Source organism: Lutzomyia longipalpis, chromosome 2 (genome assembly GCF_024334085.1).
Source record: "Lutzomyia longipalpis isolate SR_M1_2022 chromosome 2, ASM2433408v1".
In the NCBI taxonomy this organism is placed as follows: domain Eukaryota; kingdom Metazoa; phylum Arthropoda; class Insecta; order Diptera; family Psychodidae; genus Lutzomyia; species Lutzomyia longipalpis.
Window position 1 is genome coordinate 31,860,965 of NC_074708.1, and position 21,491 is coordinate 31,882,455.

Below are 21,491 nucleotides of genomic sequence, written 5' to 3' on the forward strand. Positions count from 1 at the left end.
TTTGATGCTGTAGGATAACCCCTTCCCCTATAATTTCGAAAATTTATCAGTTATGCCTCAGATAATTGCCAAGAAAAGTCAGTTAAAGTACAGTGAAAGAAAATCAAAGAAAAAAGAGGTAAAATTTAGGAAAATTAAGGTCCCATAGATCACAAGTTAGTCAGTTAATCTTATTCTCTTCAAAAATAGAATCCCCTACATGAAAATCCGCAAGATCACAGAATTCAGACGTTTGACGATTCCCAAACAAAGACACAATTGAGTAAGTTAGGAAATTTTGAAAAATTTGAAAAATTGAAAGAGTTGAAATATTGAAAGAATAATTGTAATTTATAAGAAATGTTTAATAAAAAATCCAGCCACTGAGGAAGACGCACAGTAGCGTCGAAAGCTCTGGCCCCTAAAATTGAAAGGATGTGTTTGGGTTGATCTATCGTCCCTTGGCTGACGCAATCGGAAGGATTTATCTTAAAGCATCAAAAACATAAAAATTTCCGTCAGATTCAACCTGAGTAAATCTGTTAAAGTTCAAGATCAATTCCATCAACTATGGATTAATTAAAAAGAATCAATTTAAATAAATTTACATCCATTTAAATGAATCAAATTGATTTTGGTCGGAAAATCCTATTAGAATTCAAAAATAATGCGAAATAAGGATTAAGAAATGTTCTCGTTAAGCGTATTTACTATAATTGTCATTATTTCTTTGACAGATATGTCTTTGACATTTTTTATCTGACAGATATTCTTCAATGACATTTTTGTTCAAACATTCCTATATCGTTATTTTATTCTCTAAAAATCTTTCAAACCACTTTTATCACTTTAATATAGAAAAGATGTCTCTGCGAGGTAATGACACAAAAAAAATCGGATAAAAGTAGGAAATTGAATATGGAAAAGCTGACCTTTGAAGGTTTCATGTGAGTGACCTTCTCTCCAATATAGAACCAAAAGACGAGCAAGAGATAAATTCAGTTCTTTCTTTTGCATTTCTTAACTTTTCCTCCCATCTTTATACAACATTCTCACGGAAAGTTAAAACCCCCAATATCGGCTAAGTAATCCCACGACTCTCTTGCCGTATCTCCGCATGGGCAAATTATGCCAACAATTAAATCACAAGAGATGTCTTTTTAGAGGAGTGTGTGGGATGATGTCACTGTTTAAGCTCTCTAAAAGCATCTCTCGCACATCGGCAAATAATTAACGAGCCAACCTAAAATATACGTGTTGTGAGAGAGCGGGGGAATGTTTGTTGTGAAAAATAAGGAATATGAATATTAATTGCAAATGTGCAATTTCATTCATTTTGCGTGGTGAATGAAATATTGTGGACAAAACTGGAATTTCATTTTGGCGCACCGTCGTTCTCATAACGCTACATGGCGTAAAAAAATCTACGCGCGGGCGGCAAACGACAAAGTGCATGGTCTGAATTTAAAAGCTCAATTTGGTATGTTGTGTGAACTTTTGAGCCATAGCGAGCAGCATAAGACAATGCAGTTGTATTTGTGAGGGACTTTAGTTTGGGCTTGCTTGGGCAAAGTGAAGCGTAAAATGATCATCATCGAAGCAAAAGCCATCCCATTCATGCCGCCAAGACGAAAAAGCCAAAGAGACAGCCACACAAACCTCCCAAGCTCCCGCATATTTATACACCGGAATCTTGTTCTTTCGTCCAATACTCTCTCACTGTAAATGGACTCACTAGCAGTGACGTGTGTCCCGTAGCAAGACAAGACAGGTGTTCATAGCTTATCTGTGCTTATGTGTGTCTTATTAGAATAAAAGTTTACAGTTAATATTTCTTAAGATATCTAAATAAAGAAAAACTAAACCAAGAAATAGGCAAAAGATCTATTAACGTCTTCTCTGGCCTCTTTTGCGTGAATTTGATGCATTTGTTTTTTTGGAAAAATATTTAAATTCATAAAATCTACGGATCTACGTATGCCTCAAAAAACGCGAAAGGGTTAAGAGATAGAGAATTCAAAAGTTATCTAAAAAATAAATTGGATTAAAGGTAGGGGAGACCGGGGTAAAAATAGTCATTTTCGAATTTTCAAATGCCAATTTCTCCGAAGTTATTAATCGGAAAAATCGGAAAAAATTCTGGTGGAAAGCCCTACCAACCTATAATTTTTGACAGTAATTTGGAGGTTATGCGATCTGTACTTTAGGAGTTAAAAATGAAAATAGATTTTTGGCCCATTTCCCAAACTTTTGCGTATTGAGAAAAACGCGTTTTCCGAAGTTTTCCTTCAGCAATTTTCCAATCTGATAATTTTTCTCACTACCTTGGTTAGTGCAGAAAACGTTGCCAAGGTGTATTTTTCATTAACTTTTAATGATTTTTCTGTACAATTATTTGAATCAAAACATACCCCTTGGGGTAGATCTAGTCATCCCATGTAAATCATATGGGAGATCGAAATTTTTGGCATATTTTCTATTCATTTGTTGCAAAATGGCGTGTTTGAGAAAATCGCAAAATTCTCTGTTTTAGTGCGTATAAAAGTGAAATTCCTTGTCGCGAATCAGAAGGTGAGAAGTTTAGCTATCAACTACTATCAATCTCTCAGGTGGAAAATCATTGGAAATGTCGGAAAATTCGACCGACTTTATTTAGCCAACTGGTGACTATATTTACCCGCCGCGTCTAAAAAAAGTCAGAAGCGGAAGGGTTTAGGAAAAGCTCGAAAACTCATATTTCCCGTGGAGATAGAGAAAAGTGGTCTGAGACAAAGTTGTAGGCCAGGAAATTTCCTATAAGAATGACATATCGAGGAAATTTTCTTGCCCTTGGGGAATCCTGCAGATAAGGATTTATGCAAATTGACTATTTTTACCCCGGTCTCCCCTAAATTATTTTTTTCTTACAAGCATAAAATAATATTAAGAACCAAAAAGCTGTATTTGTTTCATGTAATGTCTTTTAAAACTGGGCCTTTTAATCAGTAAAGAAATCGTACTGATCAGCTGATCCTAAGCTATATTTTTACTGATAAAAATATTTTATTTCTTACACTTTATGAGATACTTCTTTTTCTGTTTAAATGTATATTTTCTAGATCCTTTTAACAAAAATTTGGCTATCTGGGCTATATATTACATAAGCTAAAAAAAATCAACACATGCATGTCTTGGTAATTTTATATATCACTGCTCCAAGACGTGGAGTGTACCGTGTACCCAACACAACGAAGCTCGTGGTCGATGCTTGGGTTTCGTGTGTTTATCATGATTCTCACATTCAGTCGGTTGCTTTTAGCATTGAAAAACAGTCGTCAGTTTTGTACGGCGTGTTATCAACGCGAGTGTTTCTTATTATATTATTTTTTGCACCTAACTTTAACTCGATTTTTTTTTTCTTTCCCTACTAATGACTTTTCTGACGACGTTTTTCAAGTGATAAGAAACTTTGGTGTGTGTGCGTTATCTGTGCTTTATACCGTGACGAAAAATAAAAAGAAAATGCAAGTGTGATGTGTGGAAAATGTGTGAGGAAAATTTTGCACACAGGAGTGTTGTGAAAAGGCTATAATTTGAGAAACGAGATTATTAAGAAGTTGAAAAAAAATGTAAGAGTTGCGCACAATTTATCATCTGTTGAGTAATCTATGCGGCTCATGATATCGATGGATGAGGTTCCGAAGGCAAAAAGTAAGAGGAAAAGTGTGTACACCGCGATGAGGAGGTTCTTGAACCAAACACGTGATTTAAGACATAAATTTTCTGGGAAAACGTTTAAAATAACAACTTAAGTCCATAATGCAGTTGTGAGGCTGTTGGATAAAATACTTGGAATAGCATGCTTCTAAATATGGTTTTTACACCATCAAAACATTACATTTTGTTCCTCTTCTTGCCTCTCCGGCATTCCCGCCCAGACTCTCGGGGCTTTTAGCTATGGGGCCTTTTTTTCTGACCACCCACGGAAAATATGGAAATCTCTCCTCTCATAGAGCATTGCACATTAAATATTGTTCCACATATAGGAGCCATTACCCAAGTCTCCGAAGAACTAGTTCGCAGATTCAACCTTCACTCTTTGTTATTTTATATATATAATAAAATAGATATATAGATAATTTGAAATACAAACAGAAAGTCCCCCGAAACCCAACCTCTTATTGAATCGCGTGAGAAACCCATATTGATTCAATCTGGCAAAATAAATTGCGGAGAAAACTGAAAATCCGCACTGGATTTGTCCAACTTTCTTATCTTATCAAACCTCTCTCTCTCTCCCTGCCTCTGTTATGAATACGATGCGCGCAACTCCCCCTAAAACCCTCTTTGGGGAATTTAATTTTCCCGCATAAAAAAAATATATTTTCCTGCATGCTGCAAAAGCTTTGTCTTAACAGCTGTGTGTGATAACAATTGGCAATGATCTAATAACAATTACACGAGGCTATAACTCATGTAACACCTCAAAATACGAATTAATTTGAATTTAATTTGAGGTGAGAATAATTAACCGGTGTGCTGTGCGGAGTGAGAAAAAGAGGTGCGTTTACCACCTTGAGAGAAATGCGCGCGTTTGACCCTTTCGCGGCTATTTGAACTCACAGCGAAAGCTCGCACGCGTCTAAATGGGAAATTACTTAACACCCAGGAGAAGAAGATTTAAATGACAGAAACTCCGCGCGCTATAGCTTTGAATGAGAGACAAAGAAAACTCCATATGCGTGTGTTCTTTTGGTTCTTCTACTGAGAGAAGAGTTGAAGGAGGAGTCGTTAGAGATTATCTAGATAAGATTTTCATAAAAATGTGTGCCAAAATTGAAAGATTATTTTTCAATTTTCTCCGTACAGACCGATTGGAATGCCACGAGATAAGGGGTTATCAGTAAGGGTTTCTCACTAAATTGATTACAGAGACAAAACAATTTCTTAAGAAAAATTTATTATTCTGCCTAGAGTATCGTGCAAAATCCCATTAAGCGATGTTTTCATAGACTAATCGTCTCTAAATGGGAAAAGTCAAGTATTTGAACTTCCAAAGAAAAATATTATTATGTATGAGTGTTAATTAATTAAATTGAAGGGAGATCGTTGAAGATGAAGAGAATTAATTACTTTATTGCAAAGATAAAACTATATTTCTGGTATATCACTTCCACTTGTCTATCTATAATCTATTTTCTCTGCAACTCTGAAAGTAGTTTCATATGGAATAAATTTTCCTTTTCCATTCTAGAGGCGCATAAGAATCAATTTGATTGATTGCTACTGAGAAAATTCTATTTTTGGCAAGTGGAATTTGAAAGAAAACAATGGTTGTGACATTAATATGCGACACATGTCACCCAATATGCATTGCAATCCATTTTTTTATTCACTGAAATTTCAGAGTATTTTTCTTTTATGAGATTGCACTCCCACTTTCTGCTCCACCTTCTTCTCAACTATCTCACAGATCGCCCACATTTTTTCGTTAAATATTTTTCGGGTCGATTTTCTAGTGCACAACGTATCAAATAAAATCACCTCTCTAACGTGGAAGCTGTTTTGGTGCGCGCGGGGACCTGTCTCAAAGGGCACATCAGCAAACATTTTCTCCCGTGGGTCGAGTTCAAGGAAGGGGCCACAGTGAAAACATGAACCTGTGACGGAAAATTGATTTTCCCTCCAACGCGCTTCACTGTTAAAAATTATTTTTAGCAATAATGTCTTCCTTTTTATTTTGGAATCTCTCTTGCCCTCCTTCGCGTGCTCGTCTTCAAAATTTTTCAACGCACAAAGCCACTTTCGCTCGGGAAAATTGTAATAAAACGCGAGAAAATAGCACCATTCGGGTGAGAGTGAAAACAACAGAAAACGGGAAGAGAATGTTTATATGCCAACAGAGGAAAAAAAAGAAGAGAAATAAAAACACGTAGAAAATCTTCGTTGATGCACTTCTACGGTGCAACTAATCAATTTGTCATCTCTCACCGAAAGGTTTAAAATTTTATTACTTCAACACGGTTTTTATTTGTTTTCATAAAACACACTGTTAATTTATTGAAGTCAATCAATTTTCCCATTTTCATGTGAAGAATTAACGTGAGATTTGCTTGGAAAATGAGGGGAGTGGGAAATTGTGAGACATTTAACTGAATTCGTTAATTCAAATTTGAATTTTTGACATTTATAGAAAATCTTTGTCAATCTAAATTTAATTAAATTTTAACGCGGAAATGGGTTTAAAAACTTTTCAGGGACTACACATTATAAACTGACCTCATTAGATATAATTTTTAATCATTAAAAAATATATTATCTCGAAAGCAGAAAAATTTTTTTGCATTTATTACATACAATTAGCGCAACAATTATTTTTATGATGCGTCATTTGAGGAATATTATTAATAAAAATTCTTTTTTATGCCTCACAGTCATTAAACATTTCCTTTCTTCTGTACTATAACTCTATAAAGTTTTCTTTTATTTCTCTTTTTGTTAATTTCTCAAGGAAAAAGAATGCACGCCTTTAATTTTTTTTCCTTTTGGTTTGTGACCTTCAACAATGTGTCTCGATTTTGACGTCCACCTGATGAGATCGTGCCCGCAAAATCGCTCACATTTCACAAAAATATCTATCGTTGAAATATTTAGTATATGGTATGTTTTTCCGCATTTTCAAATAACTTCCAGTCAACAAGCCCACAAATCTTTGTTCGCGGGAGGCATCCCAAAAATGGGAGGCTCCAAGGCGAAATCAATGGGTGATGTTTTTTTTTTCTTCTCTCTGCCAATTTACTGAACCCATTTATGGTTTGATTTTCTTACAAATTTCTTTGCTCATCACCGTTTGATTTCTTCTCCCCACGAACAGAAGTCGCACAGGGAGACACCCAATTAGTGGCATGAGAATTCCGCCTCCGGAAGATGCTATTTTCGCTCATTCGGGAACTTCTCGAAACATTGAACTCTTTTTTTCCGCGCACCGACGAGCGCGCGCTTTTTATTTTTATATCGAAAAAAGTCCCACCGCTGCGCTTTCGGGGGAAGTGTGAATAAGCAGATTAATTTATTTTAATGAAATGCCCATGATTAAATTATCTCCCATTCAATTTGTGCATTTAAGAAGATTAATTGATGCTTTTGTGGAGACTCCCAAAAATGGGTGCCAGATAAAATATTTCTTGTCGTGTGCTCATGTCGCTTCATCATGGGATGTTGCGCCTCAGTTGGACCCATGTTGAGGACTTTTTACAGGTGCATCCATGTAGTTTTTCTTTTTTTTTATTTCTCTCAAACATAAAAATTACACCACCTTTCGTGAGTTTTGGTGCAGTTTTGAAATTTTCTTTTCTTTTCTTTTTATTTTCTTTTAATTCCAGAAACTTTCTTTTTAAAGTTTGATGAACAATTTGAATTATCTATAAAATAACCAATAAAATAAATTATTAACACTGACGCCTCATAAAATCAAATATGAACCAATATTTGGTGGCTTTAGTGTATGGTTGGATGCATTTCTTTTCATCATAGAATGGAATATGGATTTTAAATATGCTTCTCATGAAAATCGCCTTGAGGGCTCACCAGAATGAAGAGGAAGATTCTCAAGGCGCAGGTAGAAAAGGAAGCGTGACCTGCGTGAATTGCTCCTGCTGTCTTTGCTTTTCAACAATAGGATGAGCCCCGCAATGTTTATTCTCTCTCAAAATTCTCTTATGTGTGGAATTCTCTTCCACTCCCTCGAGATGTTTAACATTTCGGTCGAGCAAGGAGACATATACATAACATATAGTAGGTATAGAAGACCAAGGGCAAGGCGAGGGAGATGCGGTGATTTATTGTCTGTGGCTCATCATTTTCGTGAAATCGTCGGTCGTCGACAAAGTTAAAAACCTCCGCTTTGGATACTCTCGTCCGCTTGTCTTCCCGACAAATCTCACAGGGCGAGAGAGCAACGTCTTGAGGACCTTCTTGGAATCCTTTTTTGTTCTTGTTGTTGCCCATTCGCACTTCATCCCCGAAAACCCCTCGAGATATCCTTCCCTTTGTCCGCATCGCTCAAAAGAATATTCGCCTCTTAAAAATTCAAAACAGAAACAACGCGCGATTGGTTCTTTGCATAAAAGGGTCTAAAAGGCAAAATCCAGCTTCTGGGTGTCTTTTGCATGTTGAAATTCCTCTGCAAATACACCACGCAAATTAAGTGGAAGGATTGGCGAAAAAGCCACAGATATACAGGCAATTTGTACCTTGCTTTGGGGTATAAATTTGATTGAAAGACGCAAATTTTCCTCAAATGTCTGCGGTTATCTTTTTAATGAGTGGCAAAAATCAATCCTTCGTCACGCATATGAGAAGAAATCTTCTCATCTGAAGAAGTCTTCAAAAGTGACATGACAAGCACGTGGAGGCACTTTTTTTGCGTCTTCCCTTCACTTGATAAAGTCAAGGCAGTGGGTATTGATCCCACACAATTAATTTAAAAGCATTTCAGCTTAGAGTATCATTGAAGAGATTAAAGATAATTCTCTTTTTTTGTTTAATATAATTTTTATCTTAAGAAAAATCATTTAATTTAATTTGCTTTATTTGCAAAAGACATTATAAATGAGATCAAGGAATGATTTGTGGATAAATAGTGTTGATTTTATCAGATCAACCTAGAATTGTCAAGAACGACCTAGAATTTATTTATTGTCAAATCAAGAACCATCTTGTGAGTTTTAATTCTTTTCTGCAATAAAAATACAACTCAGGTGTTTACCGAAGAAGTTAATGGAAAATACGATAAGACACAAATAAATATTATCGACAAATTACTCGATATCAGTGCATTGATAAGAAAAATTACATAAAAAACATTACCACTGATTGCGCCACACTTTTGAGGAAATACAATCTTCAAAAGAAAATTGTCTTATCATGAAATGTTCAACAACACAATTTTCTTGTTTTTTCCTCATATCTTTGACGGGTGGAAAAAAATCATTCTTTTGCGCAATGCAATAAGGAATTCCGCAGTGGAATTTTGCTTGTACATCATTGGCACCCTATTGATGGGATCTCTTTGCCTGGGAGAAAGGTATCGCGCTTGAGAATGGATATTCATTTTCATCTGAACAACAGCTAGTTTGATGAAGAGTTCTTGTTGTTGTGGATGATTGCGCGGGATGGTTTGAATGTGAGAGAGATTTGCGCCTATTTTCCTTCTTGATTTCTCCTTGAAGCGACAATTGTCCCATATTTATGTTCAATTGCCGATGTTGCTGTTGCAATTTCTTCTTATGCTGGGGCATCAAGGGAGAAGCATCGCGTTTGTCCCGCGTATATGGTTGCCGTGTGGTGGCCAACAAAAGGCTGTTCAAGCAAAATGGAAAATATGTTTATATGCTCAAACATGAAGAGGGATATTGTCGATTTAATTCAAAAATTATTACATTGCAAAATTCTTCGCATAAGCATGGTGTTGTCTTCTTTTGAGATGGTGGCTCGCGGAAGATTCTTGGGGATCGATAAGGGAATTATTTTCTGTTTTTATTATTGTTATTACATTAAGCTCCAGCGTGTTGGTTGTGTGCGATGGGTAATTTGAATTCTGCGATTTGTTTGGTGGGAAAGGAGTAGGAGAAATTTTCCCAATTACTTGACCAATTGTGTGCAGTTCCTCACTGCCCCCCGTCCTCCGCATGTCTCACAGAGATGCAATTTAATATTACACAAAATGTACCATAGGCTGCGCATAGAGAAGAGCGGTCCAATTGGATGGTGCACGGGGGCAAAGGAAATATTGCATTTATTATCTCAATGACCCATCGGTAAGCAAACTGCTTCCTTGTTAATGCTTTTTATACCTTCAAACGCAAACCTTATCGAGATGGACGTGTTTCACATTTATTATTTGTTATTTAATATTGTGGTATGTGGAGGGAAAAGATCTCCCATATTGAGGAGTACCCAGTACGGGATCGATGGGTGCCTTACGGATGGCCCCTCATATCTCTAATTGATCCTCCGTGGGTGCTTCCGTATTTTTATGCTGCCTTTCATGCCACACCATACTCTTTCTTTTCTCACCTCGGTACACACCCGTTTGACCAACGAGAGAGAGAGATCAAATAAGATAAAATACTTTTGATTATATTTCACACATTTTCTCTCTAACCCTGCCTTCTCACGGGGCCCCCGAGTAAGCCCTCGAAATGCCATGATTTTCTTATGCGTGTGTACCGTGGCTGGGAAATTGAAATATTGACTGATTCCTCACTCTTTTTTTTCCCAGAGGCTTATAAGTCTTGGAAATTATTAGTTGCTGACCTTTTTTCCATTACATATTTCTTACATTCAGGATTTTTTTAATAATGCTTCTCCGGCTTTTTATACTTTGCACAAAAATTAGAAAATTATCTGTTTAATTAAGATTCTAAATAGACTTCTGCAAAATTCTTTCGCTTTTACCTTCCAGAAATTCCACAATTTATTAGCTTCATGGATTTTACCTTTTCCAGGCTACTGATACACCTTCCCAACATTTTCCCATTCCTCCTGGGAGACATAGTAAAGTACAAACCCTAATGTGTTTGTTGTTAGTACAACAAAAGTGTAAGGAGAAGAAAAAAATGGTGAGAGAAGGAAGATTTAACGAGAATCAATATTTGGCTACAAAATTAAATATTCCATTGGAGAGTGTGACCTGTAAATCAATATTGGTTGCATAGGTTCAAGAAAAAAAAGCATTTGAGGGAGAGAAAAAAACGAATCTTACGATAAAATTGAGATTATGTATCTAAATTTTTAGTGGGTTTAGTTTACCGTTGCTGTCAATGGCGTACGCGCAGGAAATATTTTTATTCTTGCAGCTCTTTATATAGGAAAAATGTTTTGGGGGGCTTTTTTTTCTCTTACCTACACTCTCGGCGACAACTTCCAAAGAAATAGAGAAGCCCACAAGCGCGGTCAATCTTTGACAATAATGGGAGAAGAAAAAATGAGAGACGAAACACGCTGAAAGAATCGAATAAAAGGTCCCCAGAAGAAAGGAATAATAAAACATGGAAGTGGCTGTCTCGTTGCTACATATAAAAATCAGTTTCCGAAACAGTGAGGTCTCCGTGAGAGAGAAGAAAAAACGAAGATGATTGCGGGTGTGAAGGAGGAGATGATAAATATGTGGGTGGATGTAAGTTTGTGACTCTTTGGGCTTTTCTTTCTTCACTGTAATAGTTTAAGAAAAAAAGTAAAAAAAAAAAACCTCGTACTTGATGCTATCGTGAGAAATTTGGAGTGTTTGTGTCTCAAGAAAACACACTTTGCACCTCTTTTGCCTCCGAAGCCTCTCTTTTGGATTTTTTTCACCTCCATTGACTACAGGTGGGCGCGAAATTAATCTTAATTGCCATCATTTGAGCAATAGATCAGCAGTTTATTTTTCTTCATGTGCAACAAATGAGGTTGTTTCTCTTGTTTGCCTTTTTAGTAAGCACCTTCCGACAGAAAATAATGTACAGTAAAAAAAAAGTTTTACTACTTAAGATCAATTTAGTGGTTTAGTTTTGTTTATTGGAAAAAAAAGAGAGCTAAAAGAAGTGATTGAAGAAGAAAACGTTGAGGATAAATGGATCAGTGGAGAAGAATAAAACGACGTGATTCCCTAAAATGGATCTTTCGGTAAGCAAAATTTATTTGAAAATCATCTCATTTCATTTTTTGGCTAATTTTTTATTTGGCACACGATCAATAGAAAATATATCTTGCAAGTAATAAAAAATCATTTTATGTTGCCCAAAAATAAACTTTTTCGAGAGATTAAACAAACATCATTAGTTGAGAAATTTATTTTGAATCGTAAAATTATCAACGGAATTAGGTGAAAATTAATTTGAGCCCCATGGATGTCAAAAATCATTTTTTAAATCTCTAAATTTATGTTTTTCCTCTTCTGAGAGGCTAATTAAATATCTTGCGATCTTTATCATCATATTTTGTACCTTTGTGAACTTTATCTGATACATTTTTGATAAAGGCAACGTGTTAAATTTCATGTTTTTGCCTTTTCTCCGTTGAGGAAACTCATGAATTAAATCAATAAAATTTGCATTTGATAAATGTTTCAGACGATGCTCTGAATTCTATTAAATTCCCTCTGAATTTCAATGTCAATTTAAATGTTGATTTTAGCATTCATATGAACGAAAGAGATGTTCTTTGGACATTGACCACCAATTTTGGGAAAGAAATCCCTCAGAGATTGAAAAATATTTTTTTTTCTCACACAAAATAATGAATTTGTCACGAAGTTTTCACAAAAATAGTAAAATTAATTTGAATTTTCCGCTTTAAGAAAGTTCGAGCAGTAGATAGCACCACTGACGAACATACTAAAACATTCCCAATAAGGCCAATACATAAAAGTAATAAATATCTGCCCTAAAGAGAATCGCTAAATGGCATTTATTTTTTCGAGATTTATTTGCACTCCTTGCACGTTCTTTTGCAAAAGATCCAAAAGGAAGATTAAGAATTTTTATTGATGACTATGAGGTCCAAATTTAAATGGCAAAAATGCGTTCGGAATTTCTTTTTATTGTCTGCATAAAACGGCTACCTTTGAAGCCGCACGAATACTTCCTGCAGCTAGAATAATTATCGTTTATCAAAATTTTTAAATTCTTTTTTATTTCCTCTTCATCCCCCGGGCGTTGTATTCAAATTTATTCAAGTATTTGCCGAATTCCCAACATTGCACGCTGCACAATATTCTAATTTTAATATGCCAGAGTTGAACATTTTAGCAGAGTCTTCATCCCAGAGAGTCCATTAATTAGATAATGATAAGCGTCGAATCTCGCGTGATTTTTTGTTCGTTGTGAGAAGAAAAAGTAATATGTTTTGCAATTTGATAAATTCCACGGACTAAATTCGTTTTATTGCCGGGGTTCGTGGAACAAATGGCCCGGAATTTGATACGGCGAGTGTGGAATTAAACGCGGTGGTGTAAATTAGTGAAAAAAAGAGAGAGAGAGATGAGTATGGGTTGACTTTACAACGTTAAATAATAATTCCCGTGACATTTGACACCATCATCATTTTTTTTGTCATTCTCACACCACATTGAGTTATTAGTTCTCGGCAATTAGAAGATGCAGCAGCAGCATAAGAGAAACTCGTTTATTAATGCTCAGAGTCATGAGCTTCTATAAATTCTCTTCAAAGTGAAAATTTTAAATGCGTGAAAATATCCGCGCGAGATTGTGCAAGTCAGGCACTTTTCTAAATGGCTTTTCGCACGCACATGCGGGACTAAAAAGCACTCGCGCCTACCGGATGAAATTTTATAAATAAAATCGATATGCAAATTAATAACCAAAAGTGGTTCAAATCGAATTATTCGCGGGGGGTATTTTTGATTAGCTGATCAATATAGAATTTCTCCTGCTGGTTGATTGGCATGGAGTGAAAAAATTACACGTTTAGCAAAGGAAAGAAAGTTTTTTTTTACTTCTAAGCTTTTCCTTTTAAATTTTTCGATATATCTGAAGAAGTCGTAATCCATGAAAAATTCTAAAGGAGAATGAAGAAATCGTCCCGGAAATATTTAAGGAATCTAGATCGGAAATCCGTTTTCTCAATTCTTTAAGGTTTTAAAGCTCAACTTTTTAGTTTTCTTTTGTAATCAGATTAAGACCTTTTACGTTTTAATTTATTTTTGAGCTTAAAGGCTTTATGTATATAATTTTTTAAATTTATAAACTTTAGGAGTTCGGAGCTTTAAAGTTTTCACTTCTTATTCGGTTTTGCAATACAAAAGCTTTAATAAACTGATCAAAGTTTAAGTTTATATTTAGAACTCTAAGATTCTGACTTTATAATTGCTCCATCTTGTCAGAAATTGTAGCTTTTTGAATTCTTCTGAGTTTTTTTTAATACCAAAAATCGATGTGTTTGAAAAACGATTTTGAGATCAATTTTGGCAAATTCTAAATCAATCCAGGAACGTTAAATAAATATTTTTTTGCCATCATGCAAATCAGCCATTCGTTCATTTACAATGTATTTGGATATTTTTTTCTTCTTCGCCTCCGCGTAGAGATGAGATGCTGTGTCGATGAAAATATCCACAATTATCGACGTAGATCATAAATCGTGTCCATTTAATTACCATCTCATTGAAGTATGGTGCTCTTTCATCTCTCCCATCCATCCATCTCTTGCCATTCTGTGGGCATTTACCTCCTCCTCCGCTGCCTCACCCCCTTTTCGCTCCATTCCCTTAAATGATGTTTCAATTACGTGAGAATTTCCACTTTACGATTTATTTATGTGAGTGGCTCTGCCCAATAAAATGACGATTGAGCGACTCGGTGAGACGAGAGGGATTGTGGGTCAGATGCAATCTGAGAACGCACCGTGAGCAGGGAGGGAAAGTGTTGCGGAACATGTAGTCCAAAAACCCTAGAGGAGAATAATTTATTTTTAACTACACGATCTCTTTTGCTTTTGGCGCCGAAATTTTTCAACACAATATTTCGTCTAATGAGCACGGTGTGAGTCTCGGGTGTGCGCGCCAGAGGAAAAAGTTCAACCGATTCAACGGCGCTCCAGTTTCGCTCTCTAAATGTAGATTTTTTTTTAATTCAAATTTACTTTATTAAACATAATTATGTTGTTCAATGAAACTCTTTGATTTCCCCGAAGAGATGCCAAATAAGTGGAAATTAATCAAAATATATGAGAGAGCCACCGCGAGGAGAGCACACAAATAACAATAAAATGCTTTGTAGTGTATTCTGGGAATGCAATTGAAAACACTTGCTTGGTGAATTTATCCCTCCCCAATGGTATGGGAGGAGATGACAATCGCGCGGGTGAAGGCGGTGGGACAAGGAGCTGAGAGTGCATGAGAAAAGGGATTCCATTGAATTTTTCAACTTGCATGGGGGCAGATGGTGTGCTCGATTGCAATGTTTATTGATGTCTAGACACTTTTCTCCTCTTGCCCAGTATATATTATTGTTGCACGCTTCCAGATAAAATTATTTGCACATGGCTAAAGAGCTTTGCAGACGACTTACCCGCAGTTGAAACTGGCCAAAAAAATGCACAGAGATGAATATTTTTGTTTTTTCATATTTGGGTCAGAAGAATGCTTTAGAATTGCGCGTTCGTGCCTCTTTGCGATTTTTAATCATCAACAATTTTTGGTGTACACTGAGGTCACGTAGAGCAGCTTTACGCGTTGATGGGAATCTTTTAAATTGTCTTTGAGATCTGTTGAAGAGAATTATTTTAAAAATTCTATTGCTCTGTTAAGAAAATTTACTGAAAGAGAAATTCTAAAAGAAAATTGAAAAAGCATTTTTAACAGTCAAAAAAGAGTTTTAGATGTATTTTTTCGAATATGTTCCAACACTCTATCTTCTTCCACTAATTTGATTTTATTTCTGCATTTTATGACAAAAAAAATGTTGATTTTTCAATTGGATCACAGCAAATTAATTTAATTTTTTTCTCAACCAACTGCCACGAACTTTTGAAGCATGATCACAAAAAAACTCTTGTCCAAAGCACAATTTTTGCGAGCAAAACATGAGATTTCTTACACTTCATTGGTCGTTAAGTTTTTTTTTTTAAAGCTAAATCTCTCAATTGGTGCTAAATTTAATAAATAAACCACCATTGCCTAAAACGACAAATTGTCATGCAAACACGATCTTTTTTTTCCTCCTTTCAAATATTATTTGTGCGGTGTAGTGTAAATTTATTTACACTGTCGAGCAAAGAGTGCAAACAAGACTCACAACAGTGGAATTTCGAGAGTACGTTGAGTGGGAGATAATTATATATTCCATGTCTTTATTGAAAAATGAGAACTTCTTTGGAAAAATAAGCACTAAAGAGCTGACAATCCATTTGGGGGGCTATCTTTTGGCATTGACCAGGGATTGTGTGCACAAATAGAATTGCCAGAAAAAAAATCATAAAAAAAATCAAGCATATAGTCAAAACATTGCCCATAGCCAATTGATTTTCATATAGCTATATGTATATATGTAATGTATGTATGTGCCATAAAAGTCAATTAAATATTTGCAGCCCATGACACGATACTCCGATACAACCCTCTTGATTCACGATGAATGGATCCGTGGGCATGAGAAGGTGGCATTTCCCACTCTCTACACCTTCCTGTATCGCCACGAGGGAGATGCTGATGAGGCTGGAACGAGTGATCTGCATCCAAATGGGATGCTACAGCAGCAGCAGGAGGAGAAATTTATGAGGATTCGTGGCCAGAAGGTGGGATACAAATACAACAATCGTGACATCAGGCGACCAAATGGTTTGAGTAGAAAGAGGAGGAGCAGAGAAATTGCCGAGAAGAGATCCAGCAGGAAGAGTGTTGAATTGCGAATTGAGGAGAATGATGATGCGCAAGATGTGCGACTAGCTATCGTTGAAGGGTCACCACAAGATGTGCCGTCAGAACAACCTCAAGAACATGTTCAAGAAACGCCCGCTGAATCCCAAGTGGCCGTTCAAGAGGTAGTTCCGGAAATATCCACTAAAGATCCCCGAGAACCACGCGATGTGCCAAAAGGTGATGATGGAAAGGCCACTGATAATGGTGGAGATCAAACAGATAGTGGGGTGCAAGTTCAAATAAGTGCTGATGTCCACTCTGTACCTGCAACGGATATAAATGAAAATACCTTAACTGAAGATGCAAAGAAAGCTATTGCTTTAGATAGCGTCAGTAGTCTTGATGAAGATGGCGTCACAAGCGTGGATCAAAATGACGCCACGAACATAAACCAAGATGGCGACCCAAGTATAAAGGAAAATAGCATCGCAACGGCGAATCAAGTCAGCAAAACTGCTCCAGAAAGTCCTCAAACACCTTCAGAAGATAAGCAAAGTCCACAGACGTTAAGCAAGAAATCTTCTCAGAAATCACCCGTACCTGAACCACCCAGTGAACCCGAGGAAGTGCTGGCGATTATTGAGCCACACGATGAGATGTGTGAGATTCGTGTAAAAACCAAAGAAACCGATGGTAGCCCCCAGAGTCTGCGCAATATCTCTCGAACGTCCAGTACAAGTAGTCGCAGTGGTGCCCGAAGCCCAATCCCCGGAACTGTGATAGGTGTGCCTATTCGTCGCAAGCAATACACATCCATCTCCGAGACATCCTTCGATGATCCCACGTCGTCAAGCTACGATGAATCCGATGAGCCCGATTATGCCAAAGTGGAGCGTTCTGGGGTGAGTTTCTTTTTAAATTCTTTTAGTTATTTTATTTTGTAGCTTTTCCATTTAAAAAAGATTTTCTCAAAAGTTTGAAAACAATTTCTGAACCATAACTTTTAGAAGCAAATATAAGATCTTACCTTTAGGCTATTCTAATTTAAATGCCCATTCTCGAAGCAAATATTTACATTTCTTTGCAACATTTGCAAAAAGCATCATTATAAAGAAGATATTAGCATGAGAAAGGCAAAGATTATGAATGAGAAATGGTTAAAAATAACACTAAATGGCATTCAACCCAATCCCGGGGCGATGTCAATTCCTTGACAGGGTGGAAGAATAAAAAATTCAACCTTCACAATGAAACTTTATGTACCATTCTTCCACCTCTGGGGGGCTATTTGAATGCAAAGAAATAGCGATGATGGCCAGAGTCGGGAAGAAGTTCTCTCTGTGTAATGAAGAGTGATGATTTGCAAATATTTTAAAATGCATTCAGTGTAAATAATGGCAAACGGGTAAGACATTAGTCGTACTGGTTGTGTTTGGATCTCTCAACTGAGATTATTCGACGCGCGCGCAATTCAAATGGGATGTACGTACATACATATAAAATGAATGAACCAGGTGATTGTGGCCGTGAAAAAGCTCCAACCGTGGGGACTTTTCGTTGGTATTTTATGAATGGAACAATAAATCACGAAGCGGGTATCTTAATATATAAAGCTGAAAATGTTTGTTTGTCTGTCTGTGGCACATGAACTCCTCCTAAACGGCTGGGCCGATTTTGATGAAATTTGGTATGGGGGTAGAGGGGGTCAATACGAGTTGCAAGCGCTATATGGGATTCCGCCCCAACCCCCCTTTATAGCGCCCCCACAGAAAAATCGATTTTTTCCCATTTTCTACCTGTTGAAGGGTCAGATAACGGGATTTTTTTATTTTTAGAATTTCTCGGGGTACCGTATTATTCATCCCCCCTATTAATATACGCCCCCCTTTTATAGCTTAAAATGGTGATTGCTCACACGTGATTGGGGGCTCGGGTTGACTAGTAAATAAATAAAACTCTGCAAAGCAATCATAATGCAATTAATTGTCTAATTAATTGAAATTATTGGACGATTTGTCACCCAAAGTCACAACACTTGCTGTATGCGCTCCATTATGATCCATTAGTGGCGAAAAGAGCGCGATGCTCTTTTCGGCATCTTTTGCACAACAGCTATTGCAGTGTAAAGGGGAAATTTTGCTAAATGGTACTTCTCTGAGGTTTTAATGTTCGTACATTTTACTATTTGAAAAGAAAATGAACCTGCTTCAGCAGCAGCTCAAGAGAAGGTGTCATTAATCACACAACTGATCACCCGAGTGAACCACTCTGCACCTCCTTTGGCAACACACGTGCTATGTGTGGTGTTGTATATACCTACATATCTCTGGATGATTTTCACATCGTCATCCACACAAAAGGGAAAGAGGTATTACCCATCCATATATACAATTGACGACGGTAGGAAGGAGCAATTTGTAATGCCAGACGCTTTCAATCTCAAAAATGAACAGACAATTTCCCATCTCGCAGTGTTGTGCTCTTTTTTATCGCCAAGTATTTGAAAATAAATACAAAACTGGGCGATAGTGATTAAGCAAAACCTCCCTTTGCGTCCACACCACCACTTAATGATGATGAATGGCTCAGTGTGTAATGTGGAAATTGCTGATTTTCCAAAAAATACCACGTAGTGTGAGAATAAGTAAAAATAAACACATCATCCGGCCGCACCTTCGTGACCTCTTAACCCCCGCCCTCATACCGCTCCCAGACGCATCAAAATGCTCTCAAGAACGACAGAGCGGCTGTCAATTTTAACATGATTTTACTACTAAACACCTTGCTCTTTGTTGAATTTGAAATGATCAAGGGGAGTGTGAATTGAGATAGGAGTGGTACACCAAAAAACTGATGAGTTACTTACCTTGCTGAATTAGCTGAATTAGTTTATCAATTCCACCCTCTCTATTTATGCATGACCCTCAAAAAAATTTCAAATGTCTCCACTAAAACTTTGAAAGTTCAAAAAGCTTTTTTTATATATAAATTTTTGGTATGAAGATAATTTTGTTGACAAAGAAATTGACTGGATATTTTATCCAAGACTCCTCTGGATTTAAACACTGAGAAAATTTTCTTTGTTAACTTTGAGCTTTTAATAAAAAAGTTTTTATTGTAATAAAAGACGAAATAGATTCGAATTATTATCCTTTTAGGTAAAATTTTAAGGAAATTGATTGATGATCGACTTTTCTAGACTAAAAAGCGAATTAATAAACAAATATTAGAAGTCAGAATTTAATTTATTAAATCAAACTACAAAAAAATTAAAAATAGACCTACTGTATTCCAGTCTCCCTCCCCTATTTGTACATAAATTTTTATAGCTACTGCAATGTTACCTTATCAGCTAATTTTCATACTAATTTATACAAATAAATAAGCTTGCAGAACTCGTCTATGTGGTGATACTTAATTACTTCTTTCAAAGGGGAAGGGAAATGTTGTGCTATGCTAATTTGAGATATGGTCTAAAGTGAAAATTTTAATTTTCAGCATAAAGCTTTTTTTATTGCTCATATCTAATGTTTCTTTATTTCTTCATCTCTCTGTTGAAAGAAAAAAAAATGTCACCACAAACATCAAAAGCATCACTGCTTGGTAATTGCTTTGGTGAGGTGAAGAGCCTCCTCTCCTCGACTTTTTACAGCTCTGACCCCGCTCTTTGGTTTTGACCCCAAAGCTAAATTGGCTTTTTATTCGTGCGCACAAATCTGACGCTCCTCGAGTGCTATTTTGCTACAAATACTCTCCGCAGAAATTCTCTGACGGGGGGACCTCGATGGCAATCTTCTGGTGTGCCATTGAGTCTGTGAGATGCACAAGAGGAATCCGCGTCGCGAATGTGGCTGGTTTGGGGCGAGATGTTGTTTGTTGGTCGTTGTGCCCCCATAAAAGGTGAACCAGCGTCCAGGTGAGTCTGCAGGAATGGGATTACCCTGCACCGCGCGCTGCCTGCCTTTGCTGCACCCATGTCAGCAAGCCTAGAACAGCTCTCGTGTGGCCAGAGAGATGTGAAGCTGGGTGACACGCTGGAATGTGGTGTGTACGGAGGATTCAGCAATGAGTGCACACGGACAAATATTTCCAAAGGTCGCGTCCAATGTGAAATTCAGAGTTGATCGAAGTAAATCATTCCACTTGGGGTGTCACTCAATTACAATTGCTGATTATTTTTAGCTGAATTCCACGTGATGATGGAATCATTTTATAAATGTGGAATTCATGTGAAACAATCACTACTAGCATTGGCCTTCATATCACCTCTCCTCCATCTTTGCGGAAGACCTCTTCGCGCGGTGTTCGACCGCATTGGCTATATTTGCTGGGGAAAATCTCTCTTGCTTTGCCTAAAAATGGTGAAAAGCTAACCGTTTCCATTTCTCACATCGTCCAAAGAGATCTCTCCCTCATTGAGTGCCCCATGATGGACATAGCGGATTTGACTTCTCCTCGTTGCATTTCATTTTGTGCGCGAATCAATCGCAAATTCTTCTGCGTCTTCAATGGCATTCCACGGGATTCACAGAGGTATAGTTTTCATTTAAAAAACTTCCATTTCCCTCGCATGAATCGTGCAATATTGAGGCCTTTTTGCGTGGCGGAAAAATTGATAAAGATCTCGGTCATTTTTGATCGTTCATTCCCATGCAAAAAGCTTATGTTGGCTTGTGCTTAGCTTTGAGGCAATGCAATTTAGCATTGAGCACCTCTTTGGCTTTCTTCTGATTTATTTTTCATCTCCTAATTGACTTTCTTTTGATGCTCACGTAAGTTTTGTACAGTACGGCACAACATTTCCCTTTCCATTAAAGAAAATTTATAGTTTCTCTAGAACTTAAAAATACTTTTTTAGGAATATTTTCATTACAAAAATTATAGCACCAAACTGTACGAGCAAAAAGTCTTTCTCGACACTTTGCAGTTCATTTCTGCATGATTTTCATGGGCTATAAAAATTGTACCCAACTCAAGCTAATACTCCAGCAACTCCAGCAGATGGTTGGCAAGCTAAGAATGCAGGAAAAAAAAATAGAAAATGTGATAGAAAAAGCTCTCTTAGAGAAGTTAACTTGCTCTGCTAAAGCCATAGAAGAAAATTAAACATTTTCCCGCATTACCCAGTGATTGCATCACTTCTTTTACGACTGTTTTGTTGTCTCGCGGGAGG

General features: G+C 36.8%; 1 protein-coding gene across 14 annotated transcripts in view; it reads left to right on the top strand.

The window, feature by feature from the left end:
• Positions 1 to 21,491, top strand: part of LOC129790094 (uncharacterized) — a 136,497-nt gene that overhangs the window by 58,796 nt on the left and 56,210 nt on the right. For 9 of the 14 annotated variants that reach the window (XM_055827314.1, XM_055827315.1, XM_055827317.1 and 6 more), the window contains one exon: positions 16,051 to 17,220. The exons of 2 other annotated variants lie outside the window; for them this stretch is intronic. In XM_055827314.1, coding sequence (XP_055683289.1) covers positions 16,051 to 17,220 — 1,170 coding nt within the window. Of the gene's footprint in view, positions 1 to 3,263; positions 3,670 to 11,328; positions 11,626 to 16,050; positions 17,221 to 21,491 lie in introns of those variants that run through there. 3 more of the 14 variants (XM_055827321.1, XM_055827325.1, XM_055827322.1) reach the window with 2 other exon arrangements.